The sequence below is a fragment of the Lepidochelys olivacea genome (assembly GCF_965140295.1).
Source record: "Lepidochelys olivacea isolate rLepOli2 genome assembly, chromosome: 7".
NCBI lineage: Eukaryota > Metazoa > Chordata > Testudines > Cheloniidae > Lepidochelys > Lepidochelys olivacea.
In genome coordinates this window covers 37,127-58,750 of record NC_140417.1, presented here as the reverse complement: position 1 = coordinate 58,750, position 21,624 = coordinate 37,127, and the positions used below count along the sequence as shown (strand labels likewise).

The 21,624-nt window shown below is 42.4% G+C and overlaps 1 protein-coding gene across 3 annotated transcripts in view; it reads right to left on the bottom strand.

Moving 5' to 3' along the window:
* The window catches only part of CCDC51 (coiled-coil domain containing 51), a 33,974-nt gene that overhangs the window by 9,184 nt on the left and 3,166 nt on the right, over window positions 1–21,624 (bottom strand). For 2 of the 3 annotated variants that reach the window (XM_084633458.1, XM_084633456.1), the window contains exons 2-3: window positions 13,132–13,478; window positions 9,969–10,133 (exon numbers count right to left, since the gene is read on the bottom strand). In XM_084633458.1, the coding sequence (XP_084489584.1) occupies window positions 9,969–10,133; window positions 13,132–13,440 (474 nt within the window). In that variant the 5' untranslated portion in view covers window positions 13,441–13,478. Of the gene's footprint in view, window positions 1–9,968; window positions 10,134–13,131; window positions 13,479–21,174; window positions 21,350–21,624 lie in introns of those variants that run through there. The other variant, XM_084633457.1, reaches the window with a different exon arrangement.

Here is a 21,624-nt window from a genome sequence, read left to right as displayed (position 1 = left end):
AGTAACCTTGACTATAATATTTCCTAACTTTTGAGTGCCTGGCTTTTCAACCTTAAGATTCTTTTAAGATTGCATGTGAGGTATGGTACTACACACTGAACGAAGATTCTCCAAGCACCATCCATGATGTGCACTGAATAAAGCAAGAGTCCTGTGAAAAAATAGTATGTGATCATATAACTAAAGACTGTATCATTGTGCATATGCACAAGGGGGCAAATATAGGCTGGCAAAGACAACCTTAAATATAGCATTTCCTAATATTTCAGTGACTTTGCAACCTAAATAACTTTTAAATCATTGCTTTTGTATATATTTTTATATAAACACACAGGATTATTAAAATCCTTCCAAGTCTAAATAAAGCTCTAATACCTATCCTAAAGTCTCAAAAGAAATAAACTCCAAATAAAAAGTTACTAATTTAACCAGATTTCATCTTGAAACTCGACCATACTATGCATTTCTGATGCTTCAGCTTTTACAACTGTCTCCTAGATTCCCTCCATTCCACTGAAACAGTCCCCAGTAAAGTAATTGTAATGACTGCCTGTGACCCAAGAACTTCTTAATGCCAACTGAGAAGGAGGTGCAGAGGGGTTACAGGCCTCACATGGGTCTGGTGTATACATTTTAGTTCACCAGAGAGTATCATGTGAGGTCTGTGTCACTCTGGTCATCAAAATCATTGTGAAATGTATATATAAATACTATGTAAGGAGTTATGTATACATACTGAAAATATGTTCTTTAAAAGTCTGTAGGTACAGGTCACCACCAAAGGTGAAAAGTGGTTTTCTGTCAGATGTTTATTCATCTATCTGTTCACAAGTAAACTGAGTATTGCCTCAATCACAATGGGCTTCTTACCACCAGTCTGAGCTGAATGCTGATGAAGGATTGTGAGGCCTTCGGAGAAAAAAAAAATCTAAAAGGAAGAGAAAAGCAACGGGGGGTGGGGGGGAGAACCCTATTTGGTGGGCACACTTCAAAAGTTTTCTTAACTATATTTGGGGGCAGAGAAGACTCCCAAGCACCCTTCACTGAGAAAGTATAAAAATAGCAGTTTTGCTTCATGAATAAGGGGTCTCCGCTAGTCTAGGCTGAAAACACTGAAGAGAACTTTGGGTGAGATAAAACTCCTTTAGACAGGAGGTTAACCTCCATATACTCTGCTTCTTTCTGCAGACCTGAAGAAGAGCTCTGCATAGCTCAAAAACTTGTAACTTCCATCAACAGAAGTTGGTCCAGTAAGAGATATTAGCTTCCCTACTTTCTCTCTCATATATTGCATACCCATACAGCTACAACAAAACTGCAAACAGGAAGTTAACCTTTTAAATTTAGTCTCTAGAAAGTGTTAAGATTTCGTCTCATATATAGCCATTTGTTCCCAATATTCTTACTCACTATTACTAGAATCTTGGACAATAAACTTATTCTTTATTCATTATAAACATATCTAAGTTCTGTGGTGTTACCACAAGGTGGCGGTCCAGAGCTGAATCTTACAAGCTGGTGTGTTTTGTTCCTTTAAGAACATTGGGCCTGGTAATATTGTAAGTATTCCATGGGTAAGAGGTTGGGTGCTGCAGGGAATTCTCCAAGGACTCACAGGTGTGTGCCTATTGCTATCTATACAGAGAAAGTGAGGCTTGCAAAGGTCTGGAAAGTAGTGCTTGTGTTGCCAGAAGCTGGTGCACTGAGGGAGCTGATTCACAGCAGGCACAGACACAACTGCCTCATGCTAAGGGCAGGTGGTGATGGGGTACCTCAGAAACCTGGGTATCCCTGAGGAGCATCACACCACCTGCTCAATACAACCAAAGATCTCTCTTCTCTAATTATTCTCCTTGACTCCTTTCCACATAGTGAATCTCCCCTTTCTCACTGAAGCCTCTGTCTTCTGTGAGCTTCTGTGACTCTGTCCTCTCTTGGTTCTCTTCTCCAATGCAGCTGACTGCTTTTTCTCCAATGGTGGTTTCAGTGCATCCTCATCCTCTTCCCTCCCTTCTCTAGGCATCACTAGATTCCTCTCTTGGGTCTGTTCTTGGTCTCCTCATTTTCTTTCCCTGTACTTCTCCCTGATCATCATGCAAAGTATGGATGGTCTAAACTCAGCACGAAGACTTGGGAGCACTGGAGCTGCCAAGCTCATTTCTTCACTTTGTCCATGATCCTTCTCTTGGAGTGCAAGAGTGAGAGCATGTGTACAGAACTGTTAATACATCCCTGTCACAGGGTTCAAGATGCAATCCAGACCAGTGAGGGTTTGTATCACTTCTCACCCTATAACCCTGAGTGCCTCACAATCCTTTGCTATTATAGCTCTCTGCCTGGGATGCTCACAATAAGCAATAAGTATGCAGCTTACACCATGAGTATCTGTGTGCTATGCAGCCAGTCCTGGTTCACCAACTGTAACCCACAACCCCACTTTGGCTTCAACCAGCCTTGGTTACAACCAGCAAGGTGACCCCAACACACTTCCAGTCCTGACGTTCCACAAAACTATGTGCCTTGAAGTGTCCAGCCCTCTCTTGGGCACTTCAGAGGAAATAATAAGGTGTGTTGGTCCTTTAAAGAAACAAAACACAGGGGACTGGACTAGATGACCTCTCGAGGTCCCTTCCAGTCCTATGATTCTATGACAAGCATATTATAACTTATTAACTTAACTGTGGTAAATACACCCTTCCCTTCAAACACAGCATTGAGCTGGTTTATAATAGAATAAAAATAAAACAAATTTATTAACAAAATATACATAGGATTAAGTGAGTTCAAGTATAAGGAATGAAGATAAAAAAAAGTTACAAGTAAAAACAGAATATGCTTTCTAGTGACTAAGACTTAAACTACAGTTTTTGTTCAAAGTAGATTTCTTACCAATCTTTTTTCCCCCCTGCCATCGATGACTCTCTCTCAGGCAGAACCTTCCACAGAAGCACAAAGGACTGGTTTTCCTTGTCTTTCTAGGAAAGATCTTTGCCTATGCAGGTGTCTCACCTATATGCAGTTTCCAGAGACTTCAAACCCCGCGCCCCCCCAGCTGAAGGGCCCATCTTTCTCAGCTTGCAAGAGTTCTGCTCCCTTATGTGTGCCTAGTGACGGATGCCAAAGACGGCTTCTGTCCTTGCTTATATCTTCCAAAGTTAATTGACCTTGTTTCAAGAAGCAGGATGACCTCATGTTGTTCTTCCCTTCCTGTGGGCTTCCCATCCCCTTGCTGATAACTATGTAAACAGGTCTTCCATTGTTTTTGGTCACACCTTGCTTAATCTCATTGGAGACAGGGAGATAGGTGCTTCCCTCCTATATGGGAGGGAACCATTTCCTTCTTGGCTTGGTCACAGACTGTAAAGCATAATATTAATGGGTATCCATAGCACCTTATGTAGTGTTAATGCAGACAATTCACAACATCAATCACCAGTGTGTCATTAGGTTCCAGAAAAGACCTTACTTGATACACTTTTATAATACAGTAATATTGTATACAAGCAATTGATTCAATTGCCTTTCACTTAGGGTTCAGCCCCCATGTCTTTACAGACCAGTAAACCTTTGCAATGTATTCTTTTAAAAGTAAAACTCAGTCCAAGCTACTTTCTCTCGCTGCGGTTTAGATGCCATGCTGTCTCCTTCCCCACTTGTTAGCTTGATATCTTTGTTTACCAAATTTGTAATTAGACCTTCATTGTCTCTGCCTGATGACTGGGCTGGACAGAGAAGCAAATACATATTTCCTTTGTCTAAGGGAGCCTGTGCTTATGCATTGCTCACCAAACACATTTTAAGAATATAATTCTAGCACATATTTATAATTGTTTGTACATCCCTGTGCATGCACCATACAAGAATATTAATGAATGAGTTATTAATTTTCCAGTGATATATTTTACATGACAACTTTTAGATACATATTATAAGTACAGTGAGTTGGGGTACATTGAATTGGTCACTCCTTACCTGATACCAGTGAGTTCCTTCCCCTTTGGCACTGGGATGCTCTTAGGGTTGTAATTCCCCCACCACATAAAGAGATGGAGAAGTAGAGCTAGGTTACATATGAACAAGGAGAAAGCTATAGAGATACCCACTTTCCTTGTCAGAGGATGGAGGGAAATGGAAGAAAGAGTGGAAAGCCTCCAACAATATCTTCCCCTGTCAAGATACTTCATTGATGCCCTATGTTTTACCACATCAATTCACATTCTTTGTGTTGGCCTTTAAGAATCTGCACAGCTATACTTCTGTTTTCTTATATTTCTTCTTTTATGCACTATGCTTTGCGATTCATATCTCCTTGATACTCCCTTTGTCTCCTTCTCCATCCCCTACCCCAATAATCCCACGTCCCAGCAGCCAAGACAGTGTAAAAGAGGGTAGAAAGACCCCTTCCCAGCAACCAGGGCAGAGAGGAGGACAAAAGAGAAAAGCAGATTGAGCAGAGTCCATCTACATGCCAGCAGATAGGAAAAGAGAGAGAGAAAACTTTGTCTTTAAATTGCCCTGACATATTTCCAGCCCAAGTGATACAGATACTTTTACATATGGCAATTTGACCTCCAACAGCACAAGCATAGACAAGCATTACATGGACAAGCATAGCCTACAAAAATAAATAAATACTACTCTTTACACAGATAAAGCAACTCTGTGGCTTTAGTATTATTCAGATTTATACATCTGTGTAATGGGGTGCAAAGATATTATCAGTAAATCTGAAGTTAACTTCCACCCAACTTTCCCTTCTCTTTACATAGGTGCTGAGAAGGGAGGACTATAAATATGGCTTGCCTGGGAGGCAGAGGCAAGAGAAAACCTTCAAAAACGGAGAGTTCCACCCCCAGGGCTAGAAAGACTTTGCTGAACCTCTTACCTGGGGAACTGTATTGTTAACATTCCGATTATATTACATTATTTTAAGTTTTTTGCTGGGGAAGGGAGGCGAAGAGAAGGTTGTTACAAGCATTAACCCTTGAGGCAGAGACTTGGCTGACTACAAGTGTTTTTTCTCCTGTGTCATTCCATAATCTTACAGTCCCTTTCATGCATACTGTTGGAAACTCTACACCCACTAGAGTGTTTTCACATAAGGGCCTCCAGCTTCACATGTTGCTGTTTCCTCTCTGAAACCCAACATGTCCAAAGCTAATATACTCAATGCTTTTTTTGCCTCTGTCTTCACTAACAAGGTCAGCTCCCAGACTGCTGTGCTGAGCATCACAACATGGGGAGTAGATGGCCAGCCCTCTCTGGAGAAAGAGGTGGTTAGGGACTATTTAGAAAAGCTGGACGTGCACAAGTCCATGGGGCCGGACGAGTTGCATCCGAGAGTGCTAAAGGAATTGGCAGCTGTGATTGCAGAGTCATTGGCCATTATCTTTGAAAACTCGTGGCGAACAGGGGAAGTCCCAGATGACTGGAAAAAGGCTAATGTAGTGCCAATCTTCAAAAAAGGGAACGAGGAGGATCCTGGGAACTACAGGCCAGTCAGCCTCACCTCAGCCCCCGGAAAAATCATGGAGCAGGTCCTCAAAGAATCAATCCTGAAGCACTTACATGAGAGGAAAGTGATCAGGAACAGTCAGCATGGATTCACCAAGGGAAGGTCATGCCTGACTAATCTAATCGCCTTCTATGATGAGATTACTGGTTCTGTGGATGAAGGGAAAGCAGTGGATGTATTGTTTCTTGACTTTAGCAAAGCTTTTGACACGGTCTCCTACAGTATTCTTGTCAGCAAGTTAAAGAAGTGTGGGTTGGATGAATGCACTATAAGGTGGGTAGAAAGTTGGCTAGATTGTCGGGCTCAACGGGTAGCGATCAATGGCTCCATGTCTAGTTGGCAGCCGGTGTCAAGTGGAGTGCCCTAGGGGTCGGTCCTGGGGCTGGTTTTGTTCAATATCTTCATAAATGATCTGGAGGATGGTGTGGATTTCACTCTCAGCAAATTTGAGGACGATACTAAACTAGGAGGAGTGGTAGATACGCTGGAGGGTAGGGATAGGATACAGAGGGACCTAGACAAATTAGAGGATTGGGCCAAAAGAAATCTGATGAGGTTCAATAAGGATAAGTGCAGGGTCCTGCACTTAGGACGGAAGAACCCAATGCACAGTTACAGACTAGGGACCGAATGGCTAGGCAGCAGTTCTGCGGAAAAGGACCTAGGGGTGACAGTGGACGAGAAGCTGGATATGAGTCAGCAGTGTGCCCTTGTTGCCAAGAAGGCCAATGGCATTTTGGGATGTATAAGTAGGGGCATAGCGAGCAGATCGAGGGACGTGATCGTTCCCCTCTATTCAACATTGGTGAGGCCTCATCTGGAGTACTGTGTCCCGTTTTGGGCCCCACACTACAAGAAGGCTGTGGATAAATTGGAGAGAGTCCAGCGAAGGGCAACAAAAATGATTAGGGGTCTGGAACACATGACTTATGAGGAGAGGCTGAGGGAACTGGGATTGTTTAGTCTGCAGAAGAGAAGAATGAGGGGGGATTTGATAGCTGCTTTCAACTACCTGAGAGGTGGTTCCAGAGAGGATGGTTCTAGACTATTCTCAGTGGTAGAAGACGACAGGACAAGGAGTAATGGTCTCAAGTTGCAGTGGGGGAGGTTTAGGTTGGATATTAGGAAAAACTTTTTCACTACGAGAGTGGTGAAACACTGGAATGCGTTACCTAGGGAGGTGGTAGAATCTCCTTCCTTAGAAGTTATTAAGGTCAGGCTTAACAAAGCCCTGGCTGGGATGATTTAATTGGGGATTGGTCCTGCTTTGAGCAGGGGGTTGGACTAGATGACCTCCTGAGGTCCCTTCCAACCCGATATGCTATGATTCTATGGATAACCCATGTTTGTCCATATCCATGGTCTCCCAAATCTGATTGAGGGATGCAATTCATCTTTTGGTTCTGGTGGGAGGGACTGCAAATTCTGGGGGTCCACGCCTGTGCTCTGCATAACATCCTCAGATCAATGGTCAAACAGAGAAAGTAAACCAAATCTTGGAATAGTATCTATGATGCTACACCAACTATCATTACGATGACTGGTCCTCACTATTACCATAAGCAGAAAAAGCTTCCACAGGTCAGAGCCCTTTCTTTGCAAACTACAAGTTCCACACAAAGTTACCTGTATCCTCCTCCTATCCAGCAGCATCAGATTAGATTCAACAGATCAATCAGACTCAGGAGAGACTGAAAGGCCATCTTGAAAAAGCACAACTGGATTATAAAAGGCATGCAGACCAGCACAGTCAACCAAGACTCCCTTATTCAGTAGGGGATCAGGTACAGCTCTCAACAAAACATCTTTGTACAGACAGACTTTCCTGCAAACTAGTTCCTGGGTCCCTATCGAATCTGATGACAGATCAACCCAGTCACTTTTGAGCTCCACCTGCCTCAACCCTCAGAATCCATCTGCTTTTCCATGTTTCAATGCTAAAACATATGCAGAAAACCCCTTCCCTCAGTGGGAGCAACCATCTCCTCCACTGGTATGCACGCAAGGCCATGAAAGTATATCATTGAGGAGGTCCTTGATTCCAAGTTTAAGTGGGACAAATTCTGGTACCTATTCAACTGGGAAGGGTATGGCCCAAAGGTGCATACATAGGAACTGGCAGAAAACATTCATGCCTCTATTCAAGGTGTTCCACAAAAACCACAGAGAAACGCGGTTCAGCACCCCACCAGGATATCCCTAGGGGAGAGGATACTGTCGTGACCCCCTGGGTCTTGAACCTGGGTCTGCTGGGTTCCCAGTTGACTGTCAGCTCCCCGCTCCCACCCAGCAGGTCACTACTAACTGATTGACCAAAGAGATGATGAAACCTGAAGCTACATCTGGGTCCTGATTGGAGGAACACCAGAACCTCTGATTGGGTTTAAATAGGAAGCCCTGACCAAAGAGGGGCACAGGAAGTTGTCTGCACAACTGGGCTCTACCTGGCTGCTATATCGGACCTTGCCTTCTCAACTCACTCCCAAAAAAAAAAAAAAAAAAAAGTCACTAGAATTTTTATTGTAATCCAAAAGGAATTTTCCCCTTTAAATAAAAAACCAAAAACATCAGACAGAACAAATCAAAAACAAAAACAAACATACATCACCTTCAGGAGAAAACAAAACAGAGTATTCTAACTCAAAAGGTGAAAGTTTCAGACCAGTTTTATTACTTTGCAGTTATACAGTACGTTACAAACAATGAGCCAGATTATCTGCCCTGCTGTGTGCAAAAGGGATGGAATCTTCCTCTAATTTCCCTGCTGAGGATACCAACACCATGGGGGAGTCCCCAGAAGAGAAAAAGACGACACAGCTAGCTCATAATCACCATTCCCTGTAGCCTGTTATGGGGGGGAGCGGGTCCTATTGCGGGCATGCAGAGGATGTGGCTAATGTACACTATGCTCCAGCTACGCTCAGCTGGAGAGTGTCACTTAGGGACCACTGCCAGCTAGCACAAACTAGAGTGGCATGTAAACTGCTCTAACTTGCACCAGGGACACGGCAAGAATCAGGAAGCCATAATCAGCTCCTTAACAGCGTCTCTTCTCTGCTGTATTCAGTCTAGGCTGAGTGCAGCATAGAATTTAGCTACTTCACAGATCTTGCCTTAACTGTCTATCCCACCCCAGCCCTCTTGCTAAATTCAAATTTAGTATTCAATTTACTAGCACTAATTTGTTGATTAAGGAGGTAAGTAGTAAACAATTAATCTCAACATAAAAGATGATTAACTGTCAGACCATTAAGACTGTGTGTGTGTGCATGCATTCACTGAGGACGAAAATGTGTACAGTGAGAAGGATAGGGTCAATACCACAGCAGCATCCAGTATGATGCCACATGGCATACATGCAGGAAATAGGGATTTAGAAGTTAAAATACTTACTCAGCAGGCACTTTAGTCTTAATGGATGAGACACAAACTTGGAAATCATGAAGCTGGTTTTGATATCAAGTTCCTGTGAAACCCTCTGTGAGTCACTCCCTCAGAGCCTCTACTTCACCATTTGTACAACGGAGATAACAACAAACTATATCTTAGCCTTGACCTAGACAGTGGTGACAGCTTTATCCCTATGTCACGTATGCAGTCACATGAGGCCCTGTTCTTCCAGGGGTCTCATAACACACTGACCTGACCCATCAGCTAGAGTGCGATCCTTAATTCTTTCTCTTGTCCTATCGAACTCTGGTGCCAGGAGTAGTGGAAGTCCTCCTCACATCATTGCTTGGAAAGCTGCATGTCAGCTCCACCTAGTGGCATTCTAGTCCAAGTAGAAGTGCCACTTGTTTTTGAAAAAAGAAAAGGAGTACTTGTAGCACCTGAGAGTGTAGCTCACGAAAGCTTATGCTCAAATAAATTTGTTAGTCGCTAAGGTGCCACAAGTCCTCCTTTTCTTTTTGTGGATATAGACTAACACGACTGCTACTCTGAAACTTGTTTTTGAGTCTGCACAGTCTTTAATAAGGTTAAGGAGTTCTGCAATCAGACACCCAGGTGGGAATGGACAACATCGTAAGTGAGGAGGAAGATACATGGGCCATGCAGATATTTCACCTAGAGCCAGTCCTGTCAAACAGATTAGCTGCTCATGAACTACATTCTGCCTTTACAACTGTATTCAATTCTAGACTTTCTTACTGAATTCCAGCTTTACAGGGAACACTGTCCCAACTACCCCTGCCTTCTTAGGCAGACAATTTATTCTCTTTGTTCACTTAATCTTGGGTTTTCTTCCACAGCTTTACTAGCATATTCCAACCCTAACTTATATGAGCCATCTCTCTAATGTGTAGTGTACCAAATTCATTCCAAGTCAATGGCACTAGAGATTAATTTAGGTTTCAATTTTGGAAATAGGATTGGGTATTTGCAATAATGATCAGTAGAGGTAAAAACAAGGGACACACTGTCCCCAAGCACCAACTCTTGGCATATCCCTTACCTGCAGCAATCTGTGTTCCAGGGTAGCTAGTTCCAAGTACTGGGTGTCTTCCCGGGATACTCGATCCAAACGATCACGAACTTCCTTCAGTTTGATTTGCTGGGCTTCTACGCTCTCACGAGCTTCTCGTACAATTCCTCGAGCTACCATAAACGCTTTTTCAGCCTGAAAAGAGGGAATGTAAGCAGGTTCCCGTTTATCACTGAGTAGGTCTAAATTGCTGACTTCATGGATGTGAATTTGGAGAAGGGAGATTTCTCATTTAACAAGTCCAGAAGACAAGCTACTAGGCCTGAACACATTCATAATATTAATTCATTCCTCAGTTCATTTCCAGCAAAGAAGATATACAGCTGCTCCTTTTAAAAAGTTCAGTGAAGGAATCTCCTTTGTACTGGCGAACTGAGTACTATATCTGCAGTCTCTGTGACCCACGGATCTCAGTGTCAATTAGCAGAGGACACAGGGATGTATAAGGTTTACAGTAGGGCTGTCAAGTGATTAAAAAAATTAATTGTGTGATTAATTGCACTGTTAATAGAATATTATTTATATAAATATTTTTGGATGTTTTCCACATTTTCCAATATATTGATTTCAATTACAACACAGAATACAAAGTGTACAGTGCTCACTTTTTGTTTATTTTTTATTATTTGCACTGTAAAAACAAAAGAAATAGTATTTTCCAATTCACTTAATACAAGTACTATAGTGCAATCTCTTTATCATGAAAGTTGAACTTACAAATGTAGAATTATGTACAAAAAATAACTGCATTCAAAAATAAAACAAAGGCCACTCAGTCCTACTTCTTGTTCAGCCAATCGCTCAGACAAACAAGTTTGTTTACATTTGCAGGAGATAATGTTGCCCGCTTCTTGTTCACAATGTCACCTGAAAGTGAGAACAGGCATTTGCATGGCACTCTTGTAGCCAGTGTTGCAAGATATTTACATGCCAGATGTGATAAAGATTCATATGTCCCTTCATGCTTTAATCACCATTCCAGAGGACATTCATCAATGCTGATGATGGGTGCTGCTCTATAACAATCCAAAGCAGTGCAGACCGACGCACGTTCATTTTCATCATCTGAGTCAGATGCCACCAGCAGAAGGTTGATTTTCTCTTTTGGTGGATCAGGTTCTGTAGTTTCTCCATCACAGTGTTGCTCTTTTAAGACTTCTGAAAGCATGCACGAAACCCCTTCCCTCTCAGATTTTTGAAGGCACTTCAGATTCTTAAATCTTGTGTTGAGTGCTGTAGCTAGCTTTAAAAATCTCGCATTGGCACCTTCTTTGCGTTTTGCCAAATCTGTAGTGAAAGTGTTCTTAAAACAAACAACATGCTGGGTCATCATCCGAGATTGCTATAACATGAAATTTATGGTAGAACGTGGGTAAAACAAAGGCAGGAGACATATAATTTTCCCCAAAGAAGTGCAGTCACAAATTTAATTAACGCATTATTTTTTTAACAAAAGTTATCAGCATGGAAGCATGTCCTCTGGAATGGTAGCCAAAGCATGAAGGGCCATTCGAATGTTTAGCATATCTGGCACATAAATACCTTGCAATGCTGGTTACAAAAGCGTCATGCAAACATCTGTTCTCACTTTCAGGTGACATTGTCAATAAGAAGCTGGCACCATTATCTCCCATAAATGTAAACAAACTTGTTTCTATTAGCAACTGGCTGCACAAGAAGTAGGACTGAATGGACCTGTAGGCTCTAGAGTTTTACATTGTTTGTTACATAACTGCACTCAAAAACAAAAACAAAAAAACAAATCTACATTTGTAAGTTGCACTTTCCCGATAAAGAGATTGCACTATGGTTCTTGTATGAGGTGAATTGAAAAATACTATTTCTTTTATCATTTTTACAGCACAAATATTTGTAATCAAAAATAAATATAAAGTGAGCACTGTACACTTTGTATTCTGTGTTGTAACTGAAATAAATATATTTGAAAATGTAGAAAACCATCCCAAATATTTAATAAATTTCAATTGGTATTCTATTGTTTAACAGTGCGATTAAAATGGTGATTAACTTTTTTAATTGCAATTAATTTTTGGAGTTAATCGTGTGAGTCCTAGCTCACACGGATCGCCTAGATCTGTTATTTACATACTAGTTCTTCAAAGAGTGTCATGTGAGGTCTTTACTGAAAGCCTGTGTCACACTCGTCTTCATAATAATTGTGAAAGTGCTGATAACATGTAAGGAGTTACATGTATATACTGAAAACTATGCTCTTAAGGTCTATGTCTTTGGTCTGGTCACCAGAAGGTGAGAATACAGGTTTCTTCAGGCAAGAGATATTTATCTGTATGTCTGATTACATGGAAATTGAGTATTATATGATTCACAATGGGAGCCCATTTACATTCTGAGAGGGAATTTACGGACGAAATAAACCAGCAGGAGGAAAAGTCCTGTTTATAAGTGAAGACAATGGATTTTTGAACTATTATAACAGTACCTATAGGTACAGAGCTACACTCTGAATCTTTTATTGAGGGGACAAGCTGAGAGCATGGCAGAGTGGGATCACAGCCTATCTGGCTGAAAAAGGCTGGTGAGCATTAGTAGGTTCTAGAATGAGTGTTATGATTTTATTTTATATGTAAACCTTTATTTCCAATACCTCCATCAACTTATTACTTGAATCTCTGTTCAGTGTGAAATAAACTTCTTGTGTTCATTAAAAATGTGTTTAAGGGCTGTGAGTTGAGCAGAGTGGTGATCCTGAGGTGAAACTAGTAAATTGGTGTGTACTATTCTTCTGGAAGTAGTGGATCTGTTAATTCTGGGAGCAACCAGTGGAATGGAGGCTGGGCACTCCAGAGGGATACGTGGAAGTCTCGGGGGTTGGAATGTACCTATCATTAACCTGTAAAGAAACAGCAGGGCCCGCAGAGCAGTGTCTGTGTAACCACAGGCTGGTGATGTTGGGGAACTGAACCACAGCAAGCATAGACAAGACTTCCTTGTGCTAAAGGCAGGTGTTGGTGAGAAGCCTCCCAACCCTGGGTGCCCTAGAGAAGTGTCACAGTTTTCCTTTCTATTTCAAAGCTAGAACTTATGTTTTAACAAGACAACTCATCACTAGCCTTCCACGTTGTCTCCGTATGTTAACGATGCAAAGGATTACCTCTGTCACTTTTCCTTGAGCATCTCGAACTTCATTAAGACCAACAAACTCTTCATATCTATCCCACCAACTTTTGACTGTTGTAGAGATTCTTTTGAGGGAGTTTCTTCCCAAAACTTTCCCTACTTCCGTCATCCGATGAAAAAGTACCATGGCCATTTCCATTGCTGGCTTAGTCTCAGGCCTCTTAGGTCCTGGTGAGCAGTAAGTCCTCACTACATGTAAACTCATTCTTTGGCTCCTCAGTATAAACGAATGGCGATATTGCATGCCATACCATACTGAGGATATGGTAGCATTACACCTCATGAGATCTAAATCTTGAATCCAATCACTGATTAAAACCACTGCAAGGATAAAGAAGCAAAGAAGAGTCACAAAATGAAAAGGAAAAAATAAATACATACCTCTTAAATCTAATGTACATAAGGCTGTAAAAAGAGACATACGTGCTTGTTAAAAATTAAGACATTAACACTAATGATGGCTCCACAACCATTACTTACTTAGGCTGCACTAGGATACTTTCCATGGTTTTCATCAAAATGCTTATGTATGGCAGTTCTGCCATATATTCTTGCCTTCCTGCTACTCATAAGTATTCCCATGATGCCTCCTGATTACTAATTCACTCAAAGGACCTTGAGTAGTGGACTTTTGCAGAACTGGTAGCAATATAAACTGCCACAAAGAAGCATAGCACTCAAGCACAGAAGCAATTTACCTATAGATCTGTTATAGATCTGTTTATTATACATTTCCACACTTGAGCTTAGCACTATTCTATTCCTGCTACTGATCCTGGGAGGAGGTGGGGGGAAGCAGAGGAAAAAAAGGGAAAGACAAAAAAAAAAATCAATGAAGGGGGAAACAAAGACACCTTCCCCCAAGAGAAATTAAATACTGGAGTGGGGAAAGACAAATACACAAGGGACAGAGGTAAAACAGTGGGAGTGCCAAATTTAGTTTTCAACATAATTTCTCCACCTGTGAGTATCTGGAAAACTAAAATCTAAACATGAACCACCAAGATCATCAAATTAGCTCGTAGTGGCTCCACAGAAGGGGTTGCTTTCTGAAACAGGCTAGAAAGGTGTATATGTTGTTCCCCCACTCCCTCCAAAAGCAGATGCCCTATCAGTGTGAAATTTCAGTGTTAACTTCTATGCCTTTTGAATTTTTGTTTGGCTTCACTTTACAGTTTTTAATTGGAAATCTTTTAAATTGGACTTTGGCTGAAATTTATCCATAGCCATTTTAGCTTTCATTGTTGACAGAAATCTTACAAAAACATTGACTCTCTATAGAAAACTTGGTAGCAAGTTGGGTCCCAAGTAGATCTGGTGCACACAGGTAGTTAAATAGGATTTAGGGGGTCTTATTAGCTAATTGATGAGACTGAGTGCGTATAGATAAAACCTTCTCCACCAGAAGCTGCACTTTTATTTTGGTCAGATTTTATCCTACAACGGAGAAGCAGTCATGTAGAGCTGCTTAAGGATAAAACAGTCTCATCAGTAGCACTTCTATCCACCACAGGACTGCCTCCTGGTTAAGCTTTTTTTTTTTAAACCCATGGAAATTAATACAAGCTTTTTGCATGGGACTGCTGATAAACTGCCGCACAAACACATCTCGTTACATTAACTTAGCGTTAAGATTTTTTTCAAATATATTTTCTCACACCAGTGCAAACACTAATTGGAGGGTCACAAGTTTCATTGCTCAAGTAGGCTGAGCTCTGTGTTATCCAGCTTAAGTGAAAACAGAGGGCTGGCTGCGGGGGATTGACTAAACTGGAGGAAAGTGCTCGCCTGTCCATCCACTGTATTGTGATGCAACATAACCACTGCATTTTGATGCCACATAACCACTGCAGGTAGTGAGTTCAATGAATATAGAAGATACCTTGCTAAGTGTTGACAGCTTGTAGAAAGTTGATCACCTGTTCACTATAACTAAGGCTAAGATTTTGTCATGGTTATTTTTAGTAAAAGTCACGGACAGGTCACGGGCAATAAACAAAAATTCATGGAGGGGAGGTCACAGCATGGAGGGACACCAGAGCACAAGTGTCGGCTATCCATGCTTCCTTAGTGGACCCCAGTTTAATCGGCCCAGATGTCCAAGTGACGATTCAACCCTTCAAGTCAAACTCTTTTGACTTGCCTACAGCCAAGTTGCCGGTCCAGTATAAGGGCTGGTCAGGAATGTGGACTTTTGCAGTCTATGATGATTATCCCATCCCCATGCTGTTGGGGGAAGACTTGGCCAATCACGTGAAGCTAGCCAAGAGGGTGGGAATTGTCACCCGCAGCCAGGCTAAGCAAGCTGTCACACCTAGCTCTGTTTCAGAAACTTCTACCAGGACCCAGTCAGAGGTGATGGAACTGGACCCCATGCCAACGTCTGCAACAGCAGCAGTGGATCCAGTCACAGAGACCCAGACAGAGCCAGTCTGAGAACCGGAACCGGCAGAACAACCAGCACCAGAACCATTGCCAGCACTGAATCCAGTACTTGCAACCCCAACACCAGAAGACCCCACCGAACCTGCACTGGCAGCAGCAGATAACCCTACACAAGAGGCTCAGCCAAAGCTTGAACCCCAACATAGTGCACCAGTGGACAGCAGTTCACAGTCAACGGAAACAGCCCCATCACCTGCATTGCTTCCAGAGGGACCAAGCCAAGGTCCACAATCCAATGAGGAACTGGTGTCTCCAGCATCAAGGGAACAGTTCCAGACCAAACAGAAAGCAGATGAAAGCCTCCAGAGAGCTTGGACGGTGGCACAGAGCAACCCACCGCCTCTCAGCTCTTTTAACTGATCCAGGTTTGTTGTAGAAAGAGGACTTTTATATAAGGAAACACTTTCTGGTGGACACCAGGAAGACTGGCATCCTCAAAGACAATTGGTAGTTCCAACTAAGTACCGGGTAAAGCTATTAAGCTTAGCCCACGATCATCCTAGTGGCCAAGCTGGGGTGAACAGAACCAAAGACCATTTGGGAAAGTCGTTCCACTGGGAGGGAATGGGCAAGGATGTTTCGACCTATGTCCAGTTTTGTGAGGTGTGCCAACGAATGGGAAAACCCCAAGACCAGGTGAAAGCCCCTCTCCAGCCACCCCCATAATTGAGGTTCCATTTCAGCAAGTAGCTGTGGATATTCTGGGTCTTTTTCTGACAAAGACACCCAGAAGAAAGCAGTACATACTGATTTGCATGGATTTTGCCACCTGATGGCTGGAAGCAGTAGCTCTAAGCAACACCAGGGCTAAAAGTGTGTGCCAGGCACTAACGGACATTTTTGCCAGGGTAGGTTGGCCCTCCAACATCCTTACAGATGCAGGAACTAATTTCCTGGCAGGAACTATGGAAACCCTTTGGGAAGCTCATGGGGTGAACCACTTGGTTGCCACCCCTTACCACCATTAAACAAATGGCCTGGTGGAGAAATTTAATGGAACTTTGGGGATACATAAATGAGCACTCCAATGATTGGGACCTAGTGTTGCAGCAGTTGCTCTTTGCCTACAGAGCTGTACCACATCCCAGTTTAGGGTTTTCACCATTTGAACTTATATATGGCCGCCAGGTTAAGGGGCCATTACAGTTGGTGAAGCAGCTATGGGAGGGGTTTACATCTTCTCCAGGAACTAACATTTTGGACTTTGTAACCAACCTACAAAACACCCTCCGAACCTCTTTAGCCCTTGCTAAAGAAAACCTAAAAGATGCTCAAAAAGAGCAAAAAGCCTGGTATGATAAACATGCCAGAGAGCGTTCCTTCAAAGTAGGGGACCAGGTCATGGTCTTAAAGGCACTCCAGGCCCATAAAATGGAAGCGTCGTGGGAAGGGCCATTCACGGTCCAAGAGCGCCTGGGAGCTGTTAATTATCTCATAGCATTCCCCACCTCCAACCGAAAGCCTAAGGTGTACCATATTAATTCTCTAAAGCCCTTTTATTCCAGAGAATTAAAGGTTTGTCAGTTTACATCCCAAGGAGAAGATGACGCTGAGTGGCCTGAAGGTGTTTACTACGAAGGGAAAAGCGATGGTGGTGTGGAAGAGGTGAACCTCTCCATGACCCTTGGGCATATGCAGCGATAGCAGATCCAGGAGCTATGCACTAGCTACACACCGACATTCTCAGCCACCCCAGGACTGACTGAACGGACATACCACTCCATTAACACAGGTAACGCTTACCCAGTTAGAGCCCAACCTTACCGGGTGTCTCCTCAAGCTAAAACTGCTATAGAAAGGGAGATCCAGGATATGCTACAGATGGGTGTAATCTGCCCCTCTGGCAGTGCATGGGCCTCTCCTGTGGTTCTAGTTCCCAAATCAGATGGGGAGATACGGTAGTCCACACAAAAATGTAAGCTAAATGCTGTAACTCACCCAGACAACTATCCAAAGCCAAGCACAGATGAACTATTGGAGAAACTGGGATGGGCCCAGTTCATCTCTACCTTGGACTTAACCAAGGGGAATTGGCAGGTAACCGCTAGATGAATCTGCCAAGTAAAGGTCAGCCTTCATCACACGTCGGGCTGTATGAATTTAATGTGCTCCCTTTCAGGCTGCGGAATGCACCTGCCACCTTCCAAAAACTTGTAGATGGTCTCCTAGTGGGATTGGGAGACTATGCAGTCGCATACCTTGACAATGTGGCCATATTTTCGGATTCCTGGGCAGAACACCTGGAACATCTACAAAAAGTCTTTGAGAGCATAAGGGAGGCAGGACTAACTGTTAAGGCTAAGAAGTGTCAAATAGGCCTAAACAGAGTGACTTACCTTGGACACCAGGTGGGTCAAGGAACTATCAACCCCCTACAGGCCAAAGTGGATGCTATCCAAAAGTGGCCTGTCTCAAAGTCAAAGAAACAGGTCCAATCCTTCTTAGGCTTGGCTGGATATTACAGGCGATTTGTGCAGCAATACAGCCAAATTGTGCCACTGACAGACCTAACCAGAAAGGAACAGCCAAATGCAGTTCAGTGGACTGAAGAGTGTCAGAAGGCCATTAACCAGCTTAAAACGACACTCATGTCTGACCCTGTGCTAAGGGCCCCAGACTTTGACAAACCGTTCCTAGTAACCACAGATGCATCCGAGCGTGGTGTGGGAGCAGTCTTAATGCAGGAAGGATCGAATCAAGAGTTCCATCCTGTAGTGTTTCTCAGCAAGAAGCTGTCTGAGAGGGAAAGCCACTGGTTAATCAGTGAAAAGGAATGTTACACCATTGTCTACGCTCTGGAAAAGCTACGCCCATATGTTTGGGGACGGTGTTTCCACCTGCAAACCAACCATGCGGTGCTACAGTGGCTTCATACCGCCAAGGGAAATAACAAAAAACCTATTCGGTGGAGTTTAGCTCTCCAAGATTTTGATATACAACACATTTCAGGAGCTTCTAACAAAGTGGCTGAGGCACTCTCCCATGAAAGTTTCCCAGAATCAACTGGTTAAAATCGTCCTTGAGATGTGGAAAATATTCTTAGTCTTTATACAGTTAGTAGTATATTTAGAGGTGCATGTGTCTTATTAACTCTGTTTTCTCCTAGAGTTCCAGGAAGAAATCACAGCCAGTGTTTCACCTTATCTGTGATTTGGGGGGCGTGTCATAAATATAAAGGGAAGGGTAACCACCTTTCTGTATACAGTGCTATAAAATCCCTCCTGGCCAGAGGCAAAACCCTTTCACCTGTAAAGGGTTAAGAAGCTAAGGTAACTTCGCTGGCACCTGACCCATAATGACCAATGAGGGGACAAGATACTTTCAAATCTTGGGGGTGGGGACGACGGACGACAAAGGGTTCTTTCTGTCTGTGTGATGCTTTTGCCGGGAACAAATCAGAAATGCAAGCCTTCCAACTCCTGTTAAGTTAGTAAGTAATCTAGCTGGAAAAAGCGTTAGATTTTCTTTTGTTTAATGGCTGGTAAAATAAGCTGTGCTGGAGGGAATGTATATTCCTGTTTTTGTGTCTTTTTGTAACTTAAGGTTTTGCCTAGAGGGATTCTCTATGTTTTGAATCTGATTATCCAGTAAGGTATTTACCATCCTGATTTTACAGAAGTGTTTCTTTTACCTTTTCTTTAATTAAAATTCTTCTTTTAAGAACCTGATTGCTTTTTCACTGTTCTTAAGATCCCAGGGTTTGGGTCTGTGTTCACCTGTACCAATTGGTGAGGATTATTATCAAGCCTTCCCTAGGAAAGCGGGTGTAGGGTTTGGGGGGATATTTTGGGGGAAGATGTCTCCAAGTGGGCTCTTTCCCTGTTCTTTGTTTAAAATGCTTGGTGGTGGCAGCATACTGTTCAAGGACAAGGCAAAGTTTGTACCTTGGGGAAGTTTTTAACCTAAGTTGGTAAAAACAAGCTTAGGGGGGTCTTTCATGCAGGTCCCCACATCTGTACCCTAGAGTTCAGAGTGGGGAAGGAACCTTGACAACTCCAAGATCTCTTTCTTGAGTGGTAACAGTTAATTTAGACCCCATCATTTTGTATGTAGAGTTGGGCTTACTTTTTCCAAAGTGCATTACTTTGCACTTAACATTGAAAGCTTATGCTCAAATAAATTTGTTAGTCTCTAAGGTGCCACAAGTACTCCTTTTCTTTTTGCGAATACAGACTAACACGGCTGCTACTCTAAAACCTGTCATTAAGCAAGGCACTGAATTTAGCCGTATGGAGTGGAAATCTATCAACTTCATGAAAAAACTCGTATAGTGTGTATGGTACCACCCATTGTTTCATGTTCTCTGTGTATATAAATCTCTCCACTGTATTTTCCACTGAATGCATCCAATGAAGTGAGCTGTGGCTCAAGAAAGCTTACGCTCAAATAAGTTTGTTAGTCTCTAAGGTGCCACAAGTCCTCCTTTTCTTTTTGAGGATACAGACTAACACGGCTGCTACTCTGAAATCTGCCATTTTGTCACCCAGTTTAGTGAGATCCCTTTGTAACTCTTTGCAATCAGCTTTGGACTTAACTATCTTGAGAAATTTTGTATTCCTTGCAAATTTTGCCACCTCACTATTCACCCCCTTTTTCCAGATCATTTATGAATCAGTACTGGTCCCAACACAGATCCTTGGTGGAACCCCTTATTTACTTCTCTCCATTGTGAAAAATGACCTGCTATTCCTATCCCTTGTTTTCTATCTTTTTACCAGTCACTGATCCATGATAGGACCTTCCCTCTTATCCCATGACTCCTTACTTTGCTAAAGAACCTTTGGTGAGGGACCTTGTCTAAGGCTTTCTGAAAGTACAAGTACATTATATCAACTGGATCACCCTTGTCCACATGCTTTACTCCTGAAAGCCCATGAAAGCTTATGCCCAAATAAATTTGTTAGTCTCTAAGGTGCCACAAGAACTCCTCGTTGTTTTTGTAATAAAGCAGTGAGGCAGGATTTCCCTTTACAAAAGCCGCGTTGACTCTTCCCCAATGTATTCTGTTTATCTATGTGTCTGAGAACTTAGTTTTTCCTATAGTTTCAACCAATTTGCCTGGAACTGAAGTTCAGCTTACTGGCTTGTAATGGACATGTGACGGTGCCCCCCTTATGGCTTTATGGAAATATTGTTATGAATATAGATATGACATAACTGGACTATGTTTTATGCTACATATGCCATGTAACACATCTATGTAAAGGTTATGATCTACTGAATCTATTAATCCTATTCGCATGCATGTATCGGTTTTGTATTTGAAGTTATGAATATTGGCTGTGTACTGGCTTGATTTTTTAAGTAGCCTTTGTAAAGCATTTGGTCAGCGTCTTGAGAAAGGAATGTGCAAATTAAGTACCCAATCAAGAAGCATTTAACAAACAATGGATGTTGGAAGGTTCCAATCCACATAAGAAGTCTTCCTGGAGACATTCAAGATACCATGTGGGTAACGGCTGTCACCTGTAAGTTCTGAGTTATGCATGGACATGCGACTTGCCCATGTGACTCCAAAACTCACATCTTGTAGCTGGACTTTGCATAGAGAGAGGAGGGGGTTTCCACCCACCAGAGAGTCTATTTAAGCCCGTGAGAGACCCCTTCATTTTGTCTTCAGCTTGCTCAAGAGATGGCCTCTCCACCCCAAAGGTTACCTGAAAGAAACTGGAACAAAGGACAGTAATGGGGCTGTGAGTGACTGCTGGACCCAGATTAGAAGGAGACTAGTCTGTAAAAGGAAGCTTACTGAGTGAGGATTTTATCTGTATTCAGTTTCATTACTGTACTAGACTTAGACTTGTGGGTTCTATTTTATTTTGCTTGGTAATTCACTTTGTTCTATCTGCTACTACTTGGAACCACTTAAACCCCACTTTCTGTATTTAATAAAATCACTTTTTACTTATTAATTAACCCAGAGTATGTATTAATACCTGCGGGGGCAAACAGCTGTGCATATCTCTCTATCAGTGTTATAGAGGGCGAACAATTTATGAGTTTACCCTGTATAAGCTTTATA